A 25,696-nucleotide genomic window follows, 5' to 3' on the forward strand; every position below is an offset into this window, starting at 1 on the left:
TAGATTGGAATAGTTTTGCAGATAAGATTAGTCTGGATTGTAGGCTGTGGACCACGTCATCTGAACTGGGTGAATGTCATCAGTCTCAGTATAGTACGTTGTTACTGGCCGGGCATGGTGGCTCACGCCTGTAATCCCAGCTACTCTGGAGGCTGAAGCAGGAAAAATGCTTGAACCCAGGAGGTAGAGGTTACAGTGAGACGAGATTGCGCCATTGAACTCCAGCCTGGGTGACAGAGTGAGACTCTGTCTCGGAAAAAAAAAACAAAACATCGCGTTACTACAGCATAGAGGACATGAACCTTGAGCACAGACTCATTTATCACCCTTACCTCTGCAGGGTAAAACAGCTACCTCCAAATACTCTTATTCAGAGATAATGAGACTAGAACAAGGGTTGGTTAACTGGTCCATCAGGACCTATCCTGATGACTAACACCAGCAACCACCAGGCCAGCAATAATTAGTGAATCGGTATGCCAGTATGATGTTCCTTGGCAGCTAAAAGTTTCTGTGATCTTTGTATCATTCGCTTTATCACTCTTCGCCTCAGTGGTATACTATTGGATTAAAATGATTTGGAGGAAAAATGTGGGGATAAATTGAGACATTTTGTTTTTCTAGCTGCCCTTCCCGCTTCCCCCGTATCTCATCACACCAAGTTCCTCTCCACCCACACTCCTGGAGGCCTTTGTCAGCTGCTTGCAGGCCACACAGCAGCAGTGAAAGCAGCCTGGATCTTGAGGCTTTGCTTTACTGTATCTGTATTACCCCATGTGAACCTCTTAAATGGCCCAGAACAAGTGGAAGAGGTAGTGATGTGGAAGAAAGAAAAAGCTCCCTCACCAGCATCTGTACTTGGCAAAACCGGAGAAACCAACATGAGAATCCATCCCCTACTTTATTTTCCAGCCGTGGTGGCAGAGATGAAATCTTAACCCAGCGACATGTTTTTACATAGCCACAAAGCAAAGATCTTCAATGTTTTGCTAAACATACAATCTTTGGCTGTGGTCTGATGTTATGCTATGCCTTTTGCCTATTTGCTGGGTCATTCTGGCTTAATTCATATATCACATATATATGTGTATATAAATATGTGAATTTTACACCCTGGTCAAGCTTTGGCAGCACGCTTATAGTGGATTCATAACACACCAGTGTACTGCAGCTTGCTTGTCAACCACTGACTTAAAAGATCAAACCGTTAAATGTAACATTTAACACTCTGCATGACCTGGCCTCTTTCATTTGTAACCTTCTACCCTTTACTTTGAACTTTTCTGCCAAGAGCACCAAACCTACCTGTATGTTTTTGCCCATAGTTGGGAGCCCCCTGTCTGGAATGTGCTCTTACTCCTTTGCTGGTCTAGCTCCTACTCTATTTTTATTTTTTGGAAACAGAGTCTCACTTTCTTGCCCAGGCTGGAGTGCAGTGGTGCAATCTTAGTTTACTGCAATCTCTGCCTCCCGGGTTCAAGCAGTTCTTGTGCCTCAGCCTACTGAGTAGCTGGAATTACAGGCGTGCACCACCACACCTGGCTAGATTTTGTATTTTTAGTAGAGACAGGGTTTCGCCATGTTTACCAGGCTGGTCTCGAACTCCTGGCTTCAGACAATTGGCCTGCCTTAGCCTCCCAAAGTTCTGGGATAACAGGTGTGATAACAGCAGCCCGGCCGCCTGTCTTCTGATTTCTAAGCCAAAGACCCAAGCTTTCTTGAAATAAGAGAGCTGGCTCATTTTTATCAGTGATCTTTGGAGGTAGAGATTTGAGACGATCAATTATTTATCTGCTTGTTTTCTGCAACCTGATGACCAGCTTTGTTTCCTGGAAAGCTCTGATGTTGGTTTCATCACGTGGCCAGAGGGAGCCAGATGCAGGGCCTGAGTATAATCGCAGATATTTCCCAGTGTGAATGGTGAAAGCCCAGTTTTAGGAAATGGAAAGTGGCTGATCTATCTCTAGGAGAAAGTACTGCCCTCTTGGTCAGAGCTTCTCTCCTTTGTCTCCCTTCCTGTTCTTTAGACAATAGGATGGTGAATGCAGGGTAGCCTAGCTCCACTGTGAGTACTTAGGACAGTAGAGACCAAGTCCAGACAAGGCTCCCAAAAGCTCAGAAAGCTTAAGTAACGGTTTGCCTAAAGCACACAATGCAAGGATTTAACTATAGAACTTTATTTTTCTTTTTTTTTTTTTTTTAATGGATGAGAGGTTTTTATGCTGCCCAGGTTGGCTTCAAATGTGTAGCCTCGCCTCCTTACACGTCAGGACAACCACCGCGGCTCCCAGCAACTAGAACTTTTTGACATCAAAGTCCTTGCTTTTTCCATAATACCATTGAAGCCATGTGACAAGTTTGAGACTTTCCCTAGTACGGCAGATTAAATCCTGTGTCTTTAACTGATTTCTCACTCTAACATGCATCCAGTCTTTGCAGTCCTTGTAGGAAGAGAGAGAGCCAGACACAAGGGCAGCCCTGGGAAAGAACAGAAAGTGTATGATGGAAAGAAATGCTGAACTCTTCTTGCTGCTGGAGCTGCTTATGTCTGGGACAATTCTTTCTAAGCACCAAATGAAAAAACAGCCCTTTTTATAATCACAGTGAAAACAGAAAGCTTCAGGTCCATTTCCTTCAGAGGGATTGGTTTTGAATCCTTTTTTTCTGGGTTAAAGTTATACCATTACTTGATTCTAAAATCTGTTTTGATTCTGTCTCCCACCCATAGGCATGACTACTCCCTACCTCCCAGGTTCCTAAATAACTTGATTGGATTCAGCTAATCCATTTACTGTGATTCTTATGAAATCCTGCTCCGAGTACAGTCTTCAGGTCTTTTCTTTCTTTCTTTCTTTTTTTTTTTTTGAGATAGTTTCACTCTTGTTGCCCAGGCTGGAGTGCAATGGCCTGTAGTCTCTGCTCACTGCAACCTCCGCCTCCCAGGTTCAAGCGATTCTCCTGCCTCACCCTCCCATGTAGCTAGGATTACAGGCACCTGCCACCATGCCCAAGTCATTTTTGTGTTTTTATCAGAGACCGGGGTTTCGCCATGTTGGCCAGGCTGATCTCGAACTCCTGACCTCAGGTAATCCACCGGTCTTGGCCTCCCAAAGTGCAGGGGTTACAGGGGGGGGTCCCCCCCCCCGGCCCTTTTTTTTTTTTTTTAATGGCATTTCACTCTCGTTGCCCAGGTGTGCAATGGCGCGATCTCAGCTCACCACAACCTCTGCCTCCCGGGTTCAAGCGATTCTCCTGCCTCAGCCTCCCAAGTAGCTAGGATTACAGGCACGCACCACCATTCCCTTCTAATTTTGTATTTTTAGTAGAGATGAGGTTTCTTCATGTTGGCCAGGCTGGTCTCGAGTGCCTGACCTCGGGTGATCCAACCGCTTTGGCCTCCCAAAGTGCTGAGATTACAGGCATAAGCCACCGCACCAGGCCATCTTCAGGTCATTTTAACAATACCCCTGAGCCACGTGAAGCTTCCTCCCTGTCCTCTCACCCCAAACTTCATAAATCCCCTGTGACATAAAATGGAGCTGGACTCATGGGTCCAGCAACCTCCTCAGCTGTGTGTTGAATGGTCCCATTTCTTTGGTCCATTCAACACTCGGGAAGGGTAGTCCACAGGGAAACAGAAGTCATCGGAGCCTTATGGCCCCACCCTGACCGCTTGAGGGCCAGGGTTAGGATTGAGGTCTTTGTATACTATGCCAGGGAATGCGGTAGCTGGACCTTGCACAAGACCAAGATCACATCCCTGAGGCCCCGACGTCTCCCGTGTGTGCTCACAAGTCTGACTTTGAGACCCACCATTGCCCTTTTTTGCTGACTGCTGCAACCAACAAAAAGGCATTCTCTCCCAGTGGACAGACCTCAGAAAGGACCTATTCATAAGTGAGTTGTGCTGTTCCCTCCCTGGCAGGGTGGGGCAGAGAGACTGAGGAAAGTTCTGCAGACCTGGAAACAGCAAAAAAATCTGCGGTTGCTGCCCTCCCACTCTGTAGACCCAGGGTCCTGACAATTCAAAAGTTAAGTCTTGAGACCTTGCAAAAGGGAAAGATCCCTTCAGAGTTTGCTTGGATGGGTTTCTCTCCAGATATTGCCAGGGGAAAGGGAGCATACAGAAATAGTGATAGTCCACACTATCACACTAGTTTGGTTCCAGAGCAGTGGTTCTCAAACTTCACTGTGCATAGCAAGCTCCTGGAGTGCCACGTTAAATTGCAGATTTCTGGGCTTCACCTCCCAAGATGAATTAAGTGTGAAGTAGGACTCCAGATGTGCATTTAAAACAGGCCTAGGGTCACATCTTGCCCCAAAGTTACGAGGCCAACTTGGAGTAGTGGTGCCCACCTGTAATCCCAGCTACTCAGGAGACTGAGGCTGGTTGCTTGAAGCCAAGAGTTCAAGACCAGCCTGGGCAATGTATCAGGAGTGTTTCTTAATGTTTCAGATTATTTACTGGCAAGATGAGCAGGATTACCATGAAAGAAAAGTCCAGATGGACTGTGGAAATCCTATACTGATTCTCCAAACTTGGCAGCTGAATGTATGGAGGACTCATGATGAAGAAACCTCTTTTGTCATCCTGAGGATTCTCTGATCCATATTCGCCTAGATGTGCTGGAAATGGTAGTGGACCAAGGTGCAAACTTGGTCTAGTGAGGTACTAATGGGTTGAAGTTTTTCTGAGCGTCACTTTCCTCATTTGTATAATGAGGGGTTTGCCAAGGAAACCCCTAAGGTTGTCTTCCAGCTGACTTTCCAATTGGTGAACCCTTTTCCAAAGGGTTCCCAAAAGGAACTTTCCAAAGGGTTCACTTTCAAACCTTCCAAAGGGTTCAACTTTCCTTTTCCAAAGGGTTCACCAATTGCTGCAGCTTGCTTCTGGTCTTCATCCTCAAGTATGCTGTGCTTGGACAGAGGCCAAAACTAATTCCCCCACTCACCATTTGCCCAGCATAACTACAACAGTACCTGGCACATAGTGGATGCTTATTAAATATTTATTGCAGGAATGAGTAAATATAACTAACTTGGTCATAAGGTAAAATAGTCTTCATTGGAACAAGGCTCCAGATAGTTGGGCAGGACTGGGAGCTGAGACTGCTGCAATCCTGCCAGCTGAGAGAACTCTGACAAGGCACTGATCTGGGTGGCTTTATTAGGATGTCTGACAGCTTCAGAGATGGCCACATTTCTTTTCCTTTAAACATGTCTAATTTGGCCGGGAATGGTGGCTCACCCCTGTAATCCCAGCACTTTGGGAAGCTGAGGTGGGTAGATCACCTGAGGTCAGGAGTTTGAGATAAGCCTGACCAATACGGTGAAACCCCGTCTTTACTAAAAATGCAAAAAATTAGCAGGGTGTGGTGGTGGGCAGCTGTAGTCCCAGCTACTTGGGAGGCTGAGGCAGGAGAATCGCTTGAACTCAGGAGGCGGAGGTTGCAGTGAGCTGAGATCACACCACTGTACTCCAGCCTGGGCGACAGAGCGAGACTCCATCTCAAAAAAAAAAAAAGTCTAATTTTTCTTATAAATGCAATATATGTGGCTGGGCACAGTGGCTCATGCCTGCAATCCCACCACTTTCGAGAGACCGAGGTGGGTGGATCACCTGAGGTCAGGAGTTTGAGACCAGCCTGGCCAATATGGCGAAACCCCATCTCTACCAAAAACAGAAATTAGCTGGGTGTGGTGGCACATGAATGTAATCTGAGCCACTCGGGAGACTGAGGCAGGAGAATTGCTTGAACCCAGGAGGCAGAGGTTGCAATGAGCTGAGATTGTGCCACTGCACTCCAACCTGGGTGACAGAGTGAGAACCTATCCTCCACCTGGAAAAAAAAGCAATATATGTACATTGTAGAACACTTGTAAATTTTTTTTAAATATAAAAAATTTAAGAACCACTCAATCCATTAATTTTTATTTTTTGGTACTATTCTATATTTTTAGAGTTAAAGGAAAATGATATACAATATGTTATTTTTAAAATTGTAGTTCAAAGGTAACTTGCTAAATTTTATTTTTAAATTTTGGCCTGCTTTCTGGAGACATTGCTAAATTTTTAGTACAATTTTTTTCTATTTTTCTATGCATGTCTATATGTATTTGGAATATATACTCTTTTATTTATTTTTGAGACGGAGTCTCTCTGTCGCAGCCCAGGCTGGAGTGCAGTGGCACAATCTCAGCTCACTGCAACCTCCGCCTCCTGAATTCAAGCGATTCTCCTGCCTCAGCCGCCCCAGTAGCTGGGATTACAGGCACGTGCCACCACGTCCCGCTAATTTTGTATTTTTATAGTAGAGATAGGGTTCACCATGTTGACCATGGCTGGTCTCGAACTCCTGACCTCAAGTGATCTACTCGTCTTGGCCTCCCAAAGTGTTGGGATTGCACGCATGAGCCACGGCACCTGGCCCTATATATTATTTAGTGTCATATCCTGAATTCTCTGCTTACATTTGAAGTCTTAAGCATCATTTTTGATGCCTTCATGATAGTGCATTTAACCAATCCCTCATTATGGATTCCAAGTTGTTTCCTTTTTGCTTTATATTATAAATATCACAGTGATAAGCATAGCTGCCCACGTATTTTTATCTGTGCTTCATATTTCCTTAGGATAGAGTCCAGAAGTGGAATTACTGGATCAAAGGGTATAAAGCTCTCTAAGTTTCTTGAAACAGTGCCAAAATATTTTGTAGAAAAGTTTTCACCATTTTACACTGAAGGTCAGTATCTTTCAATGAGCTTTGTAACTGCCCCTGAGAGAAGGGAAACAGCCCCAGCCCGGCAAGCTTGGGAAGCTCGGAAGGCCGTCCCTGCAGCTGTGTGGCCCCTCCAGAGGGAGGTGGGAGAGGCATGGGGATTCCTCCTGCAGTGCTGCCTCCGTTTCCCCTCCGCCGGTAAGGCCACCGTCCTGTTTCCTAATCCTTTGAGTTCTTCATTTTTTAAGATCCCTGGAGAAAAAATGGCCCAGGGATGGACGATGTTAGTTGTAAAGGTGGTGGAGAGGGGGGAATCCTTATATTTGAGCAAAGGTAGGAGTTGTTCAACAAGAACCCAACACTTGGAGATCCTTAAAAGAAACATCTGCCTATTCCAACATGAGTTTCAGAGATGGTGAGAATAACGGGAGAGAGTTGGGTAGGAGTTGTAGAAGGCATTGCAGGCTTTCCCCTCCAGCTAGACAGCTGCAGCCCCTTTAAGGACAAATGCGGGACCTGGTCCTTTAAATCTGTGTCAGTTTCCCCTGACGTCAGCGGGCGGGCCAGCAGCCCTGCTGTTTATCGCCCAGCGGCGCAGCTCACTTTCCAGTGTTTGTGCGTCGGGGCGGCGCGTCCGCCCGCCCTTAAAGGGCCCGCACCTTGGAAAACTCGCAGCCCAGCACGGCGTCGGGTCGCTACCACCTATCGCGCCCCTCACCCTGCGACTCGCCTCCCTCAGCGGCCAGCCCCCGCCGCCTGCTCTTCCTCCCTCCCCTTTCCCGGCGTCTCCGGGCTCCCGGCAACCAGCCGCCCTCCTTCTCACTGCCCTGGCCCGGGGCTCCAGGGTCTCAGGCCATACTCAGCCCCTCGCGAGCTGGGACCCCTGCCCGTAGCCCGCATCCCCTCCCTCCCCGCCCCCTCCCGGCCGCCCCCTCCCCTGCGGGGACCCTGGGAGCCTCTCCACGGCTCTTGGGAGGGGACATTTCCTAATCTCAGGCCAGGGTTAAAGTTCTGGTCCTGGTGAGATGCTGGAAGCTGCGGCCGCAGCCGCAACCCGTCCCGGAGGTGTCCTGTCGCCTGTCGCCTTCGCCGCCTCCACCACCGCTGCCACTGCCGCCCTGCCGGGGCCATGTTCGCTCTGGGCTTGCCCTTCTTGGTGTTCTTGGTGGCCTCGGTCGACAGCTATCTGGGGGTTCTGGGGCCCAAGAACGTCTCGCAGAAAGACGCCGAGTTTGAGCGCACCTACGTGGACGAGGTCAACAGCGAGCTGGTCAACATCTACACCTTCAACCATACTGTGACCCGCAACCGGGTGAGGGCTGGGGGCTGCGGGGCCAGAGGCGAGTGGGGGAGCCAACGAGGGCTAGGAGATTGTGTCGCCCCGCTACTCTTTTGGGAGGCCCCAAGAACGAGTCGCCCTGCCGGGTTCCCAGTTCCCAGAACCACACTGGAGCCTCTTGACCAGTCCTCCTTCCTTTGCCACCAGTGTTTCTCTGAAGCTCCAGCTGGGCAGTTTTTGAAGTTGGCTCATTCCCATCTTCTCTTCCACCCCCATTCTTCCATCAGTTGTGGTTTGAGCACACATGGTTTGCTCTGTGGGGTCGGGGTGGGAGAGGAAACAGGCTTATTACTGGGCTTACCCAGAAAACCTCAAGGGAATGAGACTGGCCCAGACCTGAAAAGCTCTGTGCAGGCAAATTACATCTGAAACTCCACAGAGAGATGAATGCAGGGCTTCCCAGCCCTCTTCCTGCCTGGTAGAGCCAGCTGGCCTTGTAAATTGAGGGTGACAGAGCTTTTATAAGGCCAACTGTAAGCTGAGTGGGAAGAGAAGGGGAATTTGTCCACTGTGAAAAATCCACTTCACCTTGACTTTTCTTTGGTTTCTTCCCTAGCTGTGAGTCCCTGAGTTGAAATAGACACAGCTAGTGTGGGAAGTCTAGGCCCCAGACAGAGCTGAGATTGGGAGAATTCTTGCAACCTGGCTGTGTGGTCTTGTGCCCAGGTCTGTTGCTCTCTTAAGAATGGGGAATCTGATTTTTTTTCAGAACAGGGAGTGGTTTGATTTCTATGGCAGGCCAGGATGTGCCCCCAGTGCCTGATTCTCTGAAGTTTGATCTCTTTCTGCTTAGAGTCCTTTCTTCCTTTTTTCCCATATTTAAAGGCACTGGAGAGCAGTGGTTTTTACTCTCTTGGGAAATGCTGCCCTAGGGCTTGGGTTTCAGCAGCCCAATAACAAGCATTCCAAGATGGATTTAGTTTTATTTTTCCTTTAAGCTCCCATTGTTTATATATGTTCCTTCATAGCTCCAAGGGTGAAGATCACTTTATCTTTTTTGGTTTTATTTTTATTTTTGAGAGCAGTCTCATTCTGTTGCCCAGGCTGAAGTGCAGTGGTGTGATCTTAGCTCACTGCAACCTCCACCTTCTGGGTTCAAGTGATTCTCCTGCCTCAGCCTCCCAAGTAGTTGAGATTACAGGCGCCTGCCACCACACCCAGCTAATTTTTATATTTTTAATAGAGATGGGGCTTCACCATGTTGGCCAGGCTGGTCTCGAACTCCTGACCTCAGGTGATCCTCCTGCCTGGGCCTCCCAAAGTGCTACAGGCGTGAGCCACCGCACCTGGCTGTCATCTTATAGAGGGAGAAGTTGAGGCTTAGAGAAGTAAAGTGATTTCTCCACAGCCCTGTCCCTTGGTGGGAGCTAAGGATACAACATGGCCTTCAATACCTACCCCTCCTCTGGGCTCTGGCCCCAGGTTAGTTGTTAACTAGAGCTTCCTGCTGGCTTCCTGGCTCACAAGGAAGGTTGAGGAGCACTTCTTGCTCTCCTGTGTCTTCATGTGTGTGTCGGGGTGTGTACACGTGTGGGTGCGGGCCTGTGCATCCTATGCACATGGATAGAAACGGGGTGTCCTGGAGACTCCCAAGGCCTCCACCGTGTTTCCTGGCAGAGGGCGCGCTAACCCTGCAGTTGCTTGGGTCCTGCGGCCCAGCACATGTCTGCCGGCCAGGAGCCGTGCTCAGCACAGGTCTTTCCTGGTTTCTTCCCCAGCTGTGAGTCCCTGAGTTGAAATAGACACAGCTAGTGTGGGAAGTCTAGGCCCCAGACAGAGCTGAGATTGGGAGAATTCTTGCAACCTGGCTGTGTGGTCTTGTGCCCAGGTCTCTTGCTCTTTTGAGAATGGGGAATCTGATTTTGTTTTCAGAACAGGGAGTGGTTTGGTTTCTATGGCAGGCCAGGATGTGCCCCCAGTGCCTGATTCTCTGAAGTTTGATCTCTTTCTGCTTAGAGTCCTTTCTTCCTTTTTCATATCTAAAGGCACTTCCTGGAGTCTGGGGTTGTTCTGGCAGAAGAAAGGGCAGAGATGACCCCCTGGCCCGACCAAGATGGAGAAAGACCAAAGTGGCGGGCATGATGGCGGGCAGGGCTCATAGTCTCTGGAGCCCCGTGTCCCTGGCGGCAGAGGCTAGAGAGGCATTTCCGTGTCATCTGCAGACAGAGGGCGTACGTGTGTCCGTGAACGTCCTGAACAAGCAGAAGGGGGCGCCTTTGCTGTTTGTGGTCCGCCAAAAGGAGGCTGTGGTGTCCTTCCAGGTGCCCCTAATCCTGCGAGGGATGTGAGTAGGATCTGGGCATCAGGGAATTGGGGTGGCCTCGGCCAGTCCTTGCCTGGAGTCTCAACCAGGAGCCCCCCATTTCTCCTCCCCTTTCCCTGGGCCGGGAGGCTCGTCAACAGCACAAGGGCCGAGTGTGCCAGCTGGGAGCTTGTGCACCTCGCAGTGAGGTGGTGGAGACCAGACCGGGGGAGGTGGGGCCTCACTCCTCTGGAGGGGCAGGCCAGCTGGGACAGTGCTCACATCCTCTCTCTCTGCTTCGGGCCATAGGTTTCAGCGCAAGTACCTCTACCAAAAAGTGGAACGAACCCTGTGTCAGCCCCCCACCAAGAATGAGTCGGAGATTCAGTTCTTCTACGTGGATGTGTCCACCCTGTCACCAGTCAACACCACATACCAGCTCCGGGTCAGCCGCATGGACGATTTTGTGCTCAGGTCTGCAGGGTAGAGCAAAGGGACCACGGGGGTAGTTCTTCCCCAGGCTCTGGGAGTGACTATTGGGGGATCTTCTCTGCCCTGCAGGACCGGGGAGCAGTTCAGCTTCAATACTACAGCAGCACAGCCCCAGGTATCATCTCCCTGTTGATTGCTCCAGAGGAGAAATGGGGGAGCTTGAATATGAGAATGGGAGTGGTCAGCAGTCTTTGCTTGGACTTTTGAATTGGCTGTTTTCTCCATGGAGGGCTCTCTGGAAACAGGAGCTCTGGCCCTGACATGGTGAGGGGACAGACAGCATGGGACTGTGCAGAGACAAGGAGTCTGGTTGCCTCTCTGGCATTCCACTGAGTGCCCTGCTGAGGTTGAAGGGAGTGGTATACAGAGAAAGGGGCTGCTATGGTCAAGGCCTGTCTCCCCAGAGAGCTTGCTGCCCGTCCCTCAGAGGATTCTGGGTCCCCACTTATAGGGGACTGTTCCCTTCTAGAGGGGCCAAGAGAGCATCCTCATGAGATGGGGCTCACCCCTCCTTCCTGCACCCTCAGTACTTCAAGTATGAGTTCCCTGAAGGCGTGGACTCGGTAATTGTCAAGGTGACCTCCAACAAGGCCTTCCCCTGCTCAGTCATCTCCATCCAGGATGTGCTGGTGAGTTGCCTGCTCTTTTGCTCTTCCCTAGCAGGCAGCAGGGCTGCTAAAGAGAGGGGCAGGCCAGGTTCCCATCCATCTGCCTCTCCCGCCCCTCTGCAGTGTCCTGTCTATGACCTGGACAACAACGTAGCCTTCATCGGAATGTACCAGACGATGACCAAGAAGGCGGCCATCACAGTACAGGTAGGAAATGCATGTGGCCACATGGGAAGTGTGGCTGGGCGATAAGCTGTGTAACTTTCCAAACTTGAGCTCTTCTTCCTCTGCTCACCCCTATCCTACACAAGACTGAGTCTTTGGCCTTCCAGTCCCTGTGACTTTGAGTCCCCTGATATATATATATGAGAGTTGAACCATAATCCCAGTTGCTCTTACAGATGGGAAAGAGTAGAGAACCCCCTTCTGGCTGTCATACCTACTTCATTCATTGTAATAATAAGAGGGCCGAGCGTGGTGGCTCATTCCTGTAATCCCAGCACTTTGGGAGGCCGAGGTGGGCGGATCACCTGAGATCAGGAGTTCAAGACTAGCTGGGCTAACAGGCTGAAACCCCATCTCTACTAAAAATACAAAAATTAGCCGGGCATGGTGGTGCATACCTGTAATCCCAGCTACTCGGGAGGCTGAGTCAGGAGAATCACTTGGACCTGGGAAACGGAGATTGCAGTGAGCCGAGATCGCATCACTGCACTCCAGCCTGGGCAAAAAGAGAGAAACCCTGTCTCGAGAAAAAAAAGGTCAGGTGCGGTGTCTTACACCTGTAATCCCAGCACTTTGGGAGGCTGAGGTGGGCAGATCACCTAAGATCAGGTGGTGAAGACCAGCCTGGCCAACGTGGTAAAACCACATCTCTACTAAAAATAACAAAAATTAGCTGGGCATGGTAGCAGACACCTGTAATCCCAGCTACTTGGGAGGCTGAGGCAGGAGAATCGCTTGAACCCGGGAGGCAGAGGTTACAGTGAGATCACACCACTGTACTCCAGCCTGGGCAACAGGAGGGAAACGCCGTCTCCAAAAAAAAAAAAAAAAGAATCTTTGTGAGGATTAAGTAAAATAATACCTGTGAAGAGTTTAGCATGATGTCTGGCCCCAGAATAAGTATTCCAAAAAGGATGATGGTGATGATGATATTTTTCATTGTTGTCCTGCAGCGCAAAGACTTCCCCAGCAACAGCTTCTATGTGGTGGTGGTGGTGAAGACCGAAGACCAAGCGTGCGGGGGCTCCCTGCCTTTCTACCCCTTCGTAGAAGGTACATTTTGTGCCCTGGGCCTGGCGAGGGTTGGGGAGGGCTTGGTCACTTTCTGGGAGCCAGAAGAGCCTGTGTGGCTGATTGGTGGACCTGATAGGACATGGGTTTTTGGCTCCAGTCTCTCAAAGGCCTGGTCCCACTGACTCTAGCCAAGCTCCAGGCAACCAATTTGCTGCTTTGACATTTTACTTCCAGATGAACCGGTCGATCAAGGGCACCGCCAGAAAACCCTGTCAGTGCTGGTGTCTCAAGCAGTCACATGTGAGTGCGGGTGGCTGAGTGGGGATGGACAAGCCTCTCTGGCTCCTCCTTTCAGACCTGGGATATAGGGTGTGCCCTGAAGTGGGTGATGAGGATGCAGATATGCTGGTGGGTTAGGAACCGGGAGTGCTCTTCGCAGGCTTCTAGATGGGGAGGGCCGGGAAGTGAGTTCCAGTGTGATGTGGTACAGAGAGTTCATGACTAAAGATGGAGGAACTGAGGTCCAGTTCACTTTCTGCCACTTAGCAGCAGTGTTACCTAATTGTAAGAAAGAGCTTTAATTTTGCTTTATTAGCATAATCTTATTTATTCTGAAGGATGTTTCTTAATCTCATATTCAGAAACATATCCTAATTTGTCACTGCTGTAAGATTGAATCTCAGTTTCCCTGTCTCTATAACAAAGGGAGTAAAATTTGCCCAGTTAATCTCACTAAGTTATGAGGGCCAGCACAAAATTAGCAGACAAAATTAGCAGGAAAGTACCAGGCCCCTACTCAGTGCTCAATAAATATTTACTGAATGATTACATGGGGCCCTAAGGGACTGTAATAGGAGGGGAAAGAAGGTGCCTCTCTTTCTTCTTTTGGACTCTTGCTCTGTCACCCAGGCTGGAGTTCAGTGGCAAGATCTCGACTCACTGCAACCTCCGCCTTCTGGGTTCAAGTGGTTCTCAGCTCCTGAGTTGCTGGGACTACAGGCATCTGCCACCACGCCCAGCTAATTTTTGTATTTTTAGTAGAGACAGGGTTTCACCATGTTGGCCAGGCTGGTCTTGAACTCTTGACCTCAGGTGATCCACCCGCCTTGGCCTCCCAAAGTGCGGGGATTATAGGCGTGAGCCACTGTGCCCAGCCAGAGGGTGCCTCTCTTATATGGATTATTTATTCAGCAAATATTTATTGAGCATCTCCTATATGCCAGGTGGTATGCTAAGGCAGCAGTACGAGGGCGGGGGGGGCGGTGGCGGGGTCCTTTCTGGAGGAACAGGAGGCAGTTAAGAGCTGTGGTGAGCAAAGGACAGGTCACTGTGGAAATACAGGATAGAGAAGGCTTCCTAGAGGACACAGTCCCTGAGCTGTGGTTTAAGGGTTAAGTCAAGGTGGAGTTTTTGAGAGGCCAGGCACAGTGGCTCATGCCTATAATCCCAGCACTTTGGGAGGCTGAGGCAGGGAAATTGCTTGAAGCCAGGAATTCAAGACCAGCCTGAGCAACATAGCAAGATCCCATCTCTATAAAAAATTAAAAAATGAGCCAGGTATGGTGGCATACATCTATAGTCCCAGCTACTGAGGAGGCTGAGGTGGAAGGATGGAGCCTAGGAGTTGGAGGCTGCAGTGACCTATGATCATGCCACTGCACTCCAGCATGGGTAACAGAGTAAGACCCCAACTCTTAAAAACAAAAAAGGAGAAGTAGAAGAGAAAGTTCTAGCACAGGGAGCAACATGAGCAAAAATAGGAGTGTGTCAGAGTTTGGCGTATTAGGGGAACTGCTAGTTGTTCATACTGGCTGGGCAGGGCCTTACATTCGAGGGGAGAGGGGTGAGAGATTGGGCTGGGCAGAGGAGGACATGAAGGCCTTCGGGTGCCATGATGGGAGGTGGTAGAAGGTTTTGACCCGTCCACTTTCCTGTTTCCTCCTGGAAGCTGAGGCCTACGTCAGTGGGATGCTCTTTTGCCTGGGTATATTTCTCTCCTTTTACCTGCTGACCGTCCTCCTGGCCTGCTGGGAGAACTGGAGGTAAAGGGGAACTGCTGGGCCCTCCCCTGGTCTGGGTGAGTTGGGCAGGTGTGTGAGGGAGATCGCCTGGCAGGATCTGAGCCAGCCTAGGGTAATCTACACCATCCATAGCAGATGATGGTGGGACTGTTAGAGTCTGTGGCCTGTGACCCTCTCTAGAAATCATCCCCTCCCCTCAGCCTTCTTCCCAAGCAGGGAGATCCCATATTGCTCCCCAGCCTGTGAGGAACCCTGGGACCAAGGGTGGAGGATAGGGTCATAGGGATGAGAGTGGAGTGGGAAGGTAGAAGGAAAGCCAGCCCCATACAGAGGGATCCTTGTCCTGTCCCATCTGGGTGGCCTTTGGATTCTGTCCATGCAGGCAGAAGAAGAAGACCCTGCTGGTGACCATTGACCGAGCCTGCCCAGAAAGCGGTACCTCCAGGGGGCCTGGGTGGGGTGGACACAATTTTGGGGGGTAGTGGTAGATGGTTCCCTAAGTGGTTGAAGGAGGAAGGGCTGGGGGCTTCCGGATGTTCAGATTGGGGTAACATTCCACAGATGGGAATGAGGCTGGGATATGATGTCCATGCATCCCTAACATGCAGATCTCAGAGGCTGAGGCCATTGCTTGGTTGATTCCCTGTCTAGCCATGGTGTCTGCCTGCCTTGGGCAGTGCGGCCCACTGTCTCCGGGATTATTAACCTTTCCTTCTCTCTCTCTTCCACCCCTCCCTCTCTTTCTGTCCTCCCTCCTGCGTGGGACCTTCTCTCTTAGCTTCTCTCCTTGGTAAGCTCCAAGTGCTGTGGGCAGAGGAGCTGGAGTCCAGAGTTGGGGAGGGAGGGTGCAGTAGAGGGCTGTCTGGAGGGCATGTGGGCGGGCCAGATGTTGTCTTTGTTGCTGGTAACTTAGATGTGCCCATTCTTGAACTTTCTCTCTCTTTAGGGACGACAAAGGGTGGTGCTGTTTCCATGGGAGAGGCAGGCAGGGGGCTGGGGCGGGTGGTGGTGGCAGCAGTGGGGCGTGTTTGCCTGGATAGGTGCTGCTTCTCAGCTGCTAGCATGGCCTCCTTGTGGCTGTCTTCTCTGGATCTTTCTTTGTTGTTCTTCCTGGCTCTAGGCTTCTCTCTCCATCCAGCGCTAATGAACCTTGACTTCTCATTGCAGGTCACCCTCGAGTCCTGGCTGATTCTTTTCCTGGCAGTTCCCCTTATGAGGGTTACAACTATGGCTCCTTTGGTACGTGTCAAAGCCAGCGCCGTGCTTGCTGGGGACACAACCTGGTCTCCTTAGGCCACCACCTCTGAGGCAGTAGAGTGGGAGCCACCTGCTCCGGCCCCCACAGCCTCTGCAGGTGCTCAGAGCCCCTTTCCCTGCGACCTCTCCTTCCTGCCTCACCATTGATCCTTCCTCGCAGAGAATGTTTCTGGATCTACCGATGGTCTGGTTGACAGCGCTGGTGCTGGGGACCTCTCTTATGGTTACCAGGGTGAGTGGGCCAGGCTGGGAGGGGCTGTGTGGTGCAGGCCGGTGTTGGCTGGGTGAAATGTCACGGTGGGCGGTTGCCTCTTCTGCCAGATGCTGGAACCCAGGAAAGGCCTGCTGTTTTCCTAACCCCTCTCTTCCCTTATCCCCTCCTCTTTGGCCCCAGTTCCCTGGTAACTTTCCCTTTCCTTTGAAGGGCACGACCAGTTCAAGCGGCGCCTCCCCTCTGGCCAGATGCGGCAGCTGTGCATTGCCATGGGTAGACGTGGGGAGGGGTAGGGCTGTTTTGCCAATCAGTGCCTGCCGGCTCTGGTTGACTGCCGGCTCTGGGGCCAGAAAGATTCTATGTGCATGGCTTCCCCATGTAATTCCAGTAATTGCCCGCTCTTGTGTCTTCTGAGACAGCAGCAGGACACAGGCTCCTTTGGCTGGGGGGCTGGTGCCTCTGCTCCCCCACACTGGACGTTCTAGTCTATCGTCTGTGTTGCCAGCGCCCTCACTCCCTGGCCTGCTAGGGGAGGGCTCACAGGCATGGGGGTCACATTCTGGCCTCTGAATAAAGGAGAGATGCTCTTTCTGCACCCCAGGCCCACTGGGTCTTTAATTCAGTGGCAACCAAGCCAGTGTCTTCTCAGAACCCACAGGGCTGGGCGCCATTTAATCAGCATGACTTGCCGAGTTCAATCCTGTTGTTTGTGTCTGCTGCCTGGGTCTGCTCAGTGTCCTGGCCTGGGAAGCCCTAGCCCATGAGGGGTGCCAGGAACAGCAAAGCTAGAGTGGCTCCTGTGTGGTGGCCTCTTCTAGAGTCTACCATCCTCCCCCAGGACTTAGGAGCACCTGATGTCTCCTCCCAGCTCCTGAGCCCACCTCCACCCTAGCTCTGAGCCCCAGCCCACAATTTGCCTCTTCCCTACTGCCTAATAATTGTTATAATTGCCTCAGATGGGCGAGGGCCACTGTGAGTTTTGTGCCCACCGGTGTAACCCCTCCCTCCCTGCCCTTTCCAGGCCGCTCCTTTGAACCTGTGGGTACTCGGCCCCGAGTGGACTCCATGAGCTCTGTGGAGGAGGATGACTATGACACATTGACCGACATCGATTCTGACAAGAATGTCATTCGCACCAAGGTCTGACCCATGGGCCTGGCCTGGTCAGGCGTTTCCCAAGAAAGGGACATTCTGTGTTCCTGCCCCAGCATGTTCCTACTGACGTGGCATTTACGGAAGCAGAAGGAAGGGGCTCGGCTGGGGCAGGACAGATGCCGGGGAAACTAACTTGAGCTCCATCCCCTTCCGGCCTGATTGACCAAACCCTCTTGGTCTAAGTGATGGCCTTGAACCCTGCCCACCTGAATTCGGCCCTGTCTGAGGGAGGCCCCTCTTGTCCACCTCTAACCTGGGGGAGGGGGCTTCTCCCCAGTAGCAGTAAGTGGGGCTGATTCCAGCTTCTCCCCAGCAATACCTCTATGTGGCCGACCTGGCACGGAAGGACAAGCGTGTTCTGCGGAAAAAGTACCAGATCTACTTCTGGTGAGCGGGCCGAGCGGCTGGGGCTCTGCCGTTGGTGGGTGTGTGGCGGCCTTGGGCGCCGCCTGCCTCACTGCCGCCCTCCCACTCTGCAGGAACATCGCCACCATTGCTGTCTTCTATGCCCTTCCTGTGGTGCAGCTGGTGATCACCTACCAGACGGTGAGAGGGCAGGGCAGGTTCACCTTTCCCACAGCCTGGGACATGGCCCCAAAGTTCAGAGCCTCCCAGCCTGGGACCCTGGTCTTCCATCACAGGACCTGGGTTCAGATCCCAGCTCTGCCTTCCCAGCTGAGCGACCCAGGGCAAATCACATAACACCCCAACCCTGAGTGTCAGTTTCTTCATCTGCAAAATAGGGGCAGCCCGCACTAAAGACAGCCCCTCCTTGGTTTGTTTTGTGGATTACGAAACCAAAGTCCTGGGACTTTGTAAGCATCCGTTTCCCTTCCCTTGTCTCTGTCCCATGGGGCAAGAACTTCCATCACAGTCATGCCTCAGGGTTTTCAGCCACGCCTAATGAAGGGGGCAGTGACCGTGCTGCTTGGCGTCCGTGTTCTCAGAAGGAGCACATGCCTGGGGTGCTGTGTGTTCCCACCTGCTAGCTGTGGTGGCACTTGCTCTTTTTTGCCAAAGGGGCCCGGGTGGCGGGGTGTGGGCTGAGTTGGGCGTGATGACAGACCCACTCCCTGTCCCTGCCCCTGCTACAGGTGGTGAATGTCACAGGGAATCAGGACATCTGCTACTACAACTTCCTCTGCGCCCACCCACTGGGCAACCTCAGGTGGGGGTCATGCTGGGAGGCCCCTTGTCCAGGCCAAGGGTGAAACGGGGCAGGGGTTGGGGCTTTGCAACGCCCGCCTGGGCTAGGGAAGAGGCCTGGGTGTGAGGCCCAAGCAGTCCACCTTGTGTCGCCCCTTCTAGCGCCTTCAACAACATCCTCAGCAACCTGGGGTACATCCTGCTGGGGCTGCTTTTCCTGCTCATCATCCTGCAGCGGGAGATCAACCACAACCGGGCCCTGCTGCGCAACGACCTCTATGCCCTGGTGAGGGAGCACCTGCCTGCCTGCCGCAGCCTCAGCTCCTGCACACACCCCAAGCCTTGGCTCCAGGATGCCTTTTCTGGCAGGCCTGGCCCTGCCTTCCCCAGCTCTCCCCTCCCCAGCCCTGTCTGGCCCACCCTATCCAGCCCAGCCTGCCCCACCCTGCCCTGCCCCCCCTTGCCCAGCCTTCCCAGGCCAGCCTACCCCTGCACACCCACACTCGACACACACCTCACCCCTTTTCCTCTTCTACTCCTCTTAGGGTCCCTCTTTTGGGTCCCTTCTTCTCTTCCTGCCTCAATTCCTCCCTCCCTTCCCTTCTCTCTCTCCCCAACAGGAATGTGGGATCCCCAAACACTTTGGGCTGTTCTACGCCATGGGCACAGCCCTGATGATGGAGGGGCTGCTCAGTGCTTGCTATCACGTGTGCCCCAACTATACCAATTTCCAGTTCGGTGAGTGGAGCCGCCTCCTTTTCTGGCTGCACCCGCAGCAGGGACCTGCCTGAGTCCTTCACCATCCCCAGGTCACCCACAGGGGTTGCTAAGACAGCCCTGTAGGAAACTCCAAGGCTGGCGTGCCTGGGTGTGCACACAGCCTATGGAACATGGGCACCTAGATGCTCCTTCATTTGTCTGTCAAGCTATTCCTATGTAAAGGCATGTACCACACTGAAGAAAACAGGATAATTAAGAAGGGGGCCCTGTGCCGAGCACAGTGGCTCACACCTGTAATCCTAGCACTTTGGGAGGCCGAGGCGGGGGGATCGCCTGAGGTCAGGAGTTTGAGATCAGCTTGGCCAACATGGTGAAACCCCATCTCTACTAAAAATGCAAAAATTAGCCGGGTGTGGTAGTGCATGCCTGTAATCCCAGCTACTTGGGGGGCTGAGGCAGGAGAATTGCTTGAGCCCAGGAGGCAGAGGTTGCAGTGAGCCGAGATCCCGCCATTGCACGCCAGCCTCAGCAATAGAGTGAGACTCTGTCTCCAAAAAAATAAAAGGGGGTCCCTGATCTCAGGGTGCTCACAGACTAAGACACAGACCACGTTGTCTCTGTCTTCAGGAGATGTTAGACTCTGGGTGACGGCCAGTGGGGTGGCAGGTACAACTAAGGTACTAAATTTCAAGTGCCACCCCACCACCCGCTCACTCCACGGCCATGGCAAGGCACCAGGGCTCTCTCTTCCTCTGGGATTCTTGGGGCCAGGAGTTCTCTGCTGGGGCTTGGTGGCCATTTCTGCAGCTCCCTTCCGTGTCCCTCATCCTAGACACATCGTTCATGTACATGATCGCCGGCCTCTGCATGCTGAAGCTCTACCAGAAGCGGCACCCGGACATCAACGCCAGTGCCTACAGTGCCTACGCCTGCCTGGCCATCGTCATCTTCTTCTCTGTGCTGGGCGTGGTGAGGGCCTGACCTGCTCTGCTCAGCCTGTGTGATAGGAAAGGTGCACGTGCATTCACACACGTGGTGCACACCCTCCGCCGCCTCCTGCATGAGAGATTCCTGCTCCTCTCCTGAGATGCCTTCCTGGGCCCGTCTCTGAGTCCCAGCCTGGCTGAGCAGCGAGCCCTAGGAAGGGTGGGCCATCCAAGCCACTTCCCTCTGCGCCCTCACCGCCGCCCTTGGTGGCCTCCCGACAGGTCTTTGGCAAAGGGAACACGGCGTTCTGGATCGTCTTCTCCATCATTCACATCATCGCCACCTTGCTCCTCAGCACGCAGCTCTATTACATGGGCCGCTGGAAACTGGGTGAGGGCACACCTGGGGCAGGGCCTGGGGGAGGGGCCCGGGAGGCCTCAGGAACCCGAACGCACAGGAGTCGCTCAGGTTCTGTCTTCTTGGGGGCTCTGGAGGAGTCACTGGATGAGGAATTAGATCAGGCCTGGGCTCCTCAGCTGGCACATCCCAGGGGTCCGGCAAAGGAGGGTGCCCCGTGCCTGTCAGCGCCACTCCCTTCTCTGTGCAGACTCGGGGATCTTCCGCCGCATCCTCCACGTGCTCTACACAGACTGCATCCGGCAGTGCAGCGGGCCGCTCTACGTGGTACCTGCCTGGCTCCCCTGCCCCATTCTCCACATCTCCTTTCTTCCCTCTGATGGGGGAGTGGGGCTGGGCTGAGGAGCCGGGGGAGCTGGCTGGACCTTCTTCCACCACCCTCCCTGCCCCTGCCCTCAGTCCCCGTGTCCCTGCTTCCCTCCAGGACCGCATGGTGCTGCTGGTCATGGGCAACGTCATCAACTGGTCACTGTGAGTACGGTCGGGGGTGGTGGCCTGGCTGGGTGGACAGCTGGGGACTCAGCCAGCCACTGGCTACATCAGGGGCTGAGGACAACTTCCAAATGTTGGGCATAAGACATGAGGGCTAAGAAGAGAGGCCTTGGCCTCTCTTCTCTCTCTTGGCATCTGGGCTTCTGGAATCTTCTGTGGGCCTCGGAATGCAGCCCAACATCATAATAAAACATGGCGGGGCAGGGCAGGAACAGCACTTCCTTGCCTTTGGCCTTCCTGCTTCACCATCCTTCATCCCTCTTGCCAGGGCTGCCTATGGGCTCATCATGCGCCCCAATGATTTCGCCTCCTACTTGTTGGCCATTGGTATCTGCAACCTGCTCCTTTACTTCGCCTTCTACATCATCATGAAGGTGAGCAGGGCTGGCACTCTCTATCCGATGCTCGGCTTTCTGGGGAGAGAGATGGGCCCGGCAGCACTGAGGGGCAGTGAGAAGTTTTCTGTCCCGTCTTTGCTGGTTGCGGAGGGGAGAGGCTAAAGCCTCTTGCATGGGCCCCTAGGAGCCAACTGCAGCCCAAAGGCCATTTTCTGACCCCCTTCCAAGGACCCTTGAAATGGGTGGCATTTTAGGCTGCCGTTGTAAGTGCCCCTTTCCATGCAGAAGGGGCTGAGGGGTGGTAGGGTGTGGGCCTCCCAGGATCAGGTGCTTTCCCAGGAACCATCCTGCCATCCAATCTGATTGGAGCCCCCTGTATAGGGAGCACCTCCAGGCCAGCACACTGTCCCGACACAGGGTTCTGGATGCATGGAGGCTGGGTGGGGTGGACATCGGGGTGGGGGCAGGTTGAGCTCTGTGGTTGTGTGGAATGGTATGAATCCAAGGAGCAGTCTTGAAGGCCTGGGAGGCCATGAGGAAAGGGAATCTGGGAAAGGCTGGGTGGGACAGGGGTGAGCCCTCAGACTGCTGTCCCTTCCTGGCCCCTCCCAGCTCCGGAGTGGGGAGAGGATCAAGCTCATCCCCCTGCTCTGCATCGTCTGCACCTCCGTGGTCTGGGGCTTCGCACTCTTCTTCTTCTTCCAGGGACTCAGCACCTGGCAGGTGAGCACTCACCCACAGGCTCCTCACGAGCCCACAGGTGGCTAGTCCTCTTTTCAGACATTGTTTGGGGCTGGGCCTGGTGGTTGATACCTGTAATCCCAGCACTTTGGGAAGCTGAGGCAGGAGGATCGCTTGAGGCGTTCAAGGTCAGCCTGGGCAATATAGTAAGAACTCGTCTCTACAAAAAATGAAAAAAATAGAAATAAAAAAGTTAACCTGGTGTGGTGGCATTCACCAGTAGTGCAGTAGTCCTAGCTACCCCGGAAGCGGAGGCAGGAAGATAGCCTGCGCAGGAGTTCGAGTCTGCAGTGAGCCGAGATCGCACCACTGTGCTCTAGCCTGGATGAAAGACCCCGTCTCTAAAAAAAATTTTTACACAAACATCATTTGGGAACACCGTACCATAGGCCAGAACTTTCATAGCAGTTGTCCCAGTTAATCCTCCTAGAATTCCAGCCTGGAGATGGCTCCATTTTACTTACGAGGCAGATGAGGCTCAGAGAGGCCAAGTGACTTCCACAGGGCACGTCGCCAGTGAGTGGCACAGCTGGTGTTTGAAGCCAGCGAGGCTGGGCTCTCTTCTCTGCCTTGCGGGGCACCTACTACTGTCAGGCTTTAATTCTGGGAACAGAACTAAGTCTGACATGGTCTCTGAGGGACTCATAAACTAGACGAAGAGGGCTGGCAGGACTATTGGTGCATGACTCTTAGTGCTGTTTATGATGTGATACATGAAATGAAGGGCACAGGCAAGACGGGGCAGGAGGACAGAGGACTAAGGGGTCTCTCCGAGTTAGGAGTCCAGGAAAGCTTCCTGGAAGAAGTGGGCCTTGTTCTGGGCTATAAAAGTCTTGGGTGAGGGGGGCTGGGTGCAGTGGCTCACGCCTGTAATCCCGGCACTTTGGGAGGCTGAGGTGGGCGGATCACGAGGTCAAGAGATCGACACCATCCTGGCCTACATGGTGAAACCCCATCTCTAGTAAAAATACAAAAATTAGCTGGGCGTGATGATGTGTGCCTGTAGTCCCAGCTACTCGGGGGGCAGAGGCAGGAGAATTGCTTGAACCCGGGAGGTGGAGGTTGCAGTGAGCCGAGATCTCTCCACTGCACTCCAGCCTGGCGACAGAGCGAGACTCTGTCTCAAAAAAAAAAAAAACAAAAAAAAAAAACAGGTTTGGTTAATGGGGAAGAGCCCCATGGCCCAGACCTGCTCTGACCTTAGTAATGATATGGGGCAGATTTGGAGGTCAGTGAATGCACTCATTTGGGAGCCAAGCCGACTGTGAGGGTGGGGCAGGTCTTGGTTATGTCTGTGGCCTCGGCATGTAGCACAGACAGACACAGCCTGGATGAGCTTATGGGATAGAGCTTATGGGTAGAGCAGGGAAGACGTCGAGTGCCACAGGTTATGGCTCCTGTCCCAGAGCAGGGCTGTGACCTGACAGTAGTGCTTTGGAAAAACCAATGAACCTGCAGAAAGATGAGAGCAGGGGCGGAGTCCAAGGCCGGGAAGTGGGTGAGAAGCCTTCTGCCATCCCTGAGCTGAAGGCCTTCAAGGTTGTTGCAACCCTGGGCTCTTAGATCAAGGGAAGAGAATCAGAAGGAAGGAGGGTAAGAGTGAAAGAAAGGGGAAGAGAAGCCAGTGAACTCAGGGAGAAGTTTGTAACCAAAGGCCATTTCTTAGATCGGGAAGGGGTGGGGACAAGGGACAGGTCGGAATTGCTGCTGTCCTGCCTGGGGCTGGAGAGAGGGGTGCCCAGGAGCAAGATGGCAGATGGGTCTGGCCCTGGCCCTGGCAGAGCAGGGTCACTCGGCAGTTTTTCTTGTTGCTCCCCAAGAAAACCCCTGCGGAGTCAAGGGAGCACAACCGGGACTGCATCCTCCTCGACTTCTTTGACGACCACGACATCTGGCACTTCCTCTCGTCCATCGCCATGTTCGGGTCCTTCCTGGTAAGCGGGTCTCTCGGCCAAGCCGGGTGGGTGTGTGAAGGTAGCAGCTGCCTCCTTCTCTGTGGCTGATCTGGCGTCCACCCCCCAGGTGTTGCTGACACTGGATGACGACCTGGACACCGTGCAGCGGGACAAGATCTATGTTTTCTAGCAGGAGCTGGGCCCTTCGTTTCACCTCAGGGGGCCCCGAGCTCCTTTATGTCACAGACCGGGCACTCTGTCGTGCTGTGGCGATGAGTCCCAGCACCGCTGCCCAGCACTGGATGGCAGCAGGACAGCCAGGTCTAGCCTTGGCTTGGCCTGGGACAGTCACGGGGTGGCACGGAGGCTGGCAGCTGTCCTCTGCCAAGGAGAAGGCCTGCTCCCCTGGAACCCCTGGACATTGGCCAAATTGCTGCTTTCTTCTCAGTGTTGGGGCCTTCCATGGGCCCCCGTCCTGTGGCTCTCCATTTGTCCGTCTGCAAGAGGAAGGATGGAAGGAACACCCTCCCCATTTCATGCCTTGCATTTTGCCCGTCCTCCTCCCCACAATGCCCCAGCCTGGGACCTAAGGCCCCTTTTTCCTCCCATACTCCTGCTCCAGGGCCTAGTCTGGGGCCTGAATCTCTGTCCTGTATCAGGGCCCCAGTTCTCTTTGGGGCTGTCCCTGGCTGTCATCACTGCCCATTCCAGTCAGCCAGGATGGATGGGGGTATGAGATTTTGGGGGTTGGCCAGCTGGTGCCAGACTTATGGTGCTAAGGCCTGCCAGGGGCCCGGGGCAGTGAGTACTCTTCCCTCTGACCTGTGCTCAGGGCTGGCTCTTTAGCAATGCGGTCAGCCCAATTTGAGAACAGCCTTCTGATTCAAGAGGCTGAATTCAGAGGTCACCTCCTTGTCCTATCAGCCCCCAGACTGATGCCAGCGCCAGGACTGGAGGGAGAAGTACCTCACCCCTTCCCTTCCTTCTTTCCAGGCCCTTAGTCCTGCCAAGCCCCAGCTGGGGGGCCTTTCAGTGCCATTGACATTGCCCAAGAATGTCCAGGGGCAAAGGAGGGACAGTACAAAGAGTTCAGCTCGTGCCGCCTCCACAGCCGCGGGCGCCCCAGTGCCTGCCTTAGAAAGGGGCTTCAGGAAGGGATGCGCTGTTTCCCTCTACGTGCCCAGTCCTAGCCTCGTTCTAGGACCCAGGGCTGGCTTCTGAGTTTCCGTCCGGTCTTCAGCCAAGTTCTGTTAGTCGCGCACACACATGCCTACGAAACCTTGGAGTTTACACTGAGTTGCCCCAGCTCTGGGCGCCCTGGCCACCCTGGTCCTTGGAGCCCCTTCGTCCCACCTGGTCCGCTCCAGATGCCAAGGATGGGGGAGCTCAGGTGGGGCCTCTGCCTTGGGGATGGGAATGTGTTTTATTCTCCCAAACTTGTTTTTATAGCTCTGCTTGGGCTGCGAGATGAGGTGGGTCTGGATCTTTTCTCAGAGCGTTTCCATTCTGTGGTTGCATTTCCGTTTCCTATGAATGAGTTTGCATTCAATAAACAACCAGACGCAGTTGCTGGGCCCCTTGTTTGCGCTCCCTCTCTGGGCGGAGCTGTTGAGGATGAGGGGAGAGGCGAAGGGCCTCCATTTCCCCTTTCTTCAAGCCATGGCCCTACTGGGAACTGCAGTTCCTTGATTCTCCCATTTTTCCTGTCTCTCCAGCAACAGCATTAATTCAGTA

The 25,696-nt window shown here is 53.1% G+C and overlaps 1 protein-coding gene across 4 annotated transcripts; it reads left to right on the forward strand.

Annotated features, from left to right (window-relative positions):
• The first annotated feature begins 6,633 nt into the window (after positions 1-6,633).
• On the forward strand, positions 6,634-25,530 carry SIDT2 (SID1 transmembrane family member 2). Of its 4 annotated transcripts, XM_023208302.3 has the most exons (27): positions 6,640-8,031; positions 10,221-10,342; positions 10,610-10,774; positions 10,862-10,907; positions 11,320-11,421; positions 11,524-11,607; positions 12,579-12,678; positions 12,874-12,939; positions 14,588-14,681; positions 15,043-15,095; positions 15,439-15,450; positions 15,828-15,899; positions 16,078-16,149; positions 17,153-17,271; positions 17,600-17,673; positions 17,766-17,832; positions 18,381-18,454; positions 18,595-18,718; positions 19,053-19,170; positions 19,985-20,121; positions 20,361-20,469; positions 20,687-20,763; positions 20,921-20,967; positions 21,257-21,362; positions 21,939-22,049; positions 23,888-24,001; positions 24,090-25,530. In XM_023208302.3, the coding sequence occupies exons 1-27, from the start codon at positions 7,849-7,851 to the stop codon at positions 24,150-24,152; spliced, it is 2,511 nt and encodes an 836-aa protein (XP_023064070.1). In that variant the 5' UTR covers positions 6,640-7,848; the 3' UTR covers positions 24,153-25,530. The 4 variants fall into 4 exon arrangements, with proteins under 4 accessions (XP_023064071.1, XP_023064070.1, XP_023064072.1 ...); XM_023208304.3 differs by lacking the exon at positions 15,439-15,450 and having other exon boundaries at positions 6,647-8,031; XM_023208305.1 differs by lacking the exon at positions 10,221-10,342 and having other exon boundaries at positions 7,897-8,031.
• Positions 25,531-25,696: the final 166 nt, after the last annotated feature.

Source organism: Piliocolobus tephrosceles, chromosome 13 (genome assembly GCF_002776525.5).
Source record: "Piliocolobus tephrosceles isolate RC106 chromosome 13, ASM277652v3, whole genome shotgun sequence".
NCBI lineage: Eukaryota > Metazoa > Chordata > Mammalia > Primates > Cercopithecidae > Piliocolobus > Piliocolobus tephrosceles.

Bases quoted from the DNA above. Each gene is read 5' to 3' on its own strand.
- SIDT2 (XM_023208302.3), top strand. From the start codon at position 7,849: ATGTTCGCTCTGGGCTTGCCCTTCTTGGTGTTCTTGGTGGCCTCGGTC. The intron at 8,032-10,220 runs GTGAGGGCTGGG...TGTCATCTGCAG, and splicing joins ATACTGTGACCCGCAACCGG to ACAGAGGGCGTACGTGTGTC. The intron at 17,674-17,765 runs GTGAGCGGGCCG...CCCACTCTGCAG, and splicing joins AAGTACCAGATCTACTTCTG to GAACATCGCCACCATTGCTG.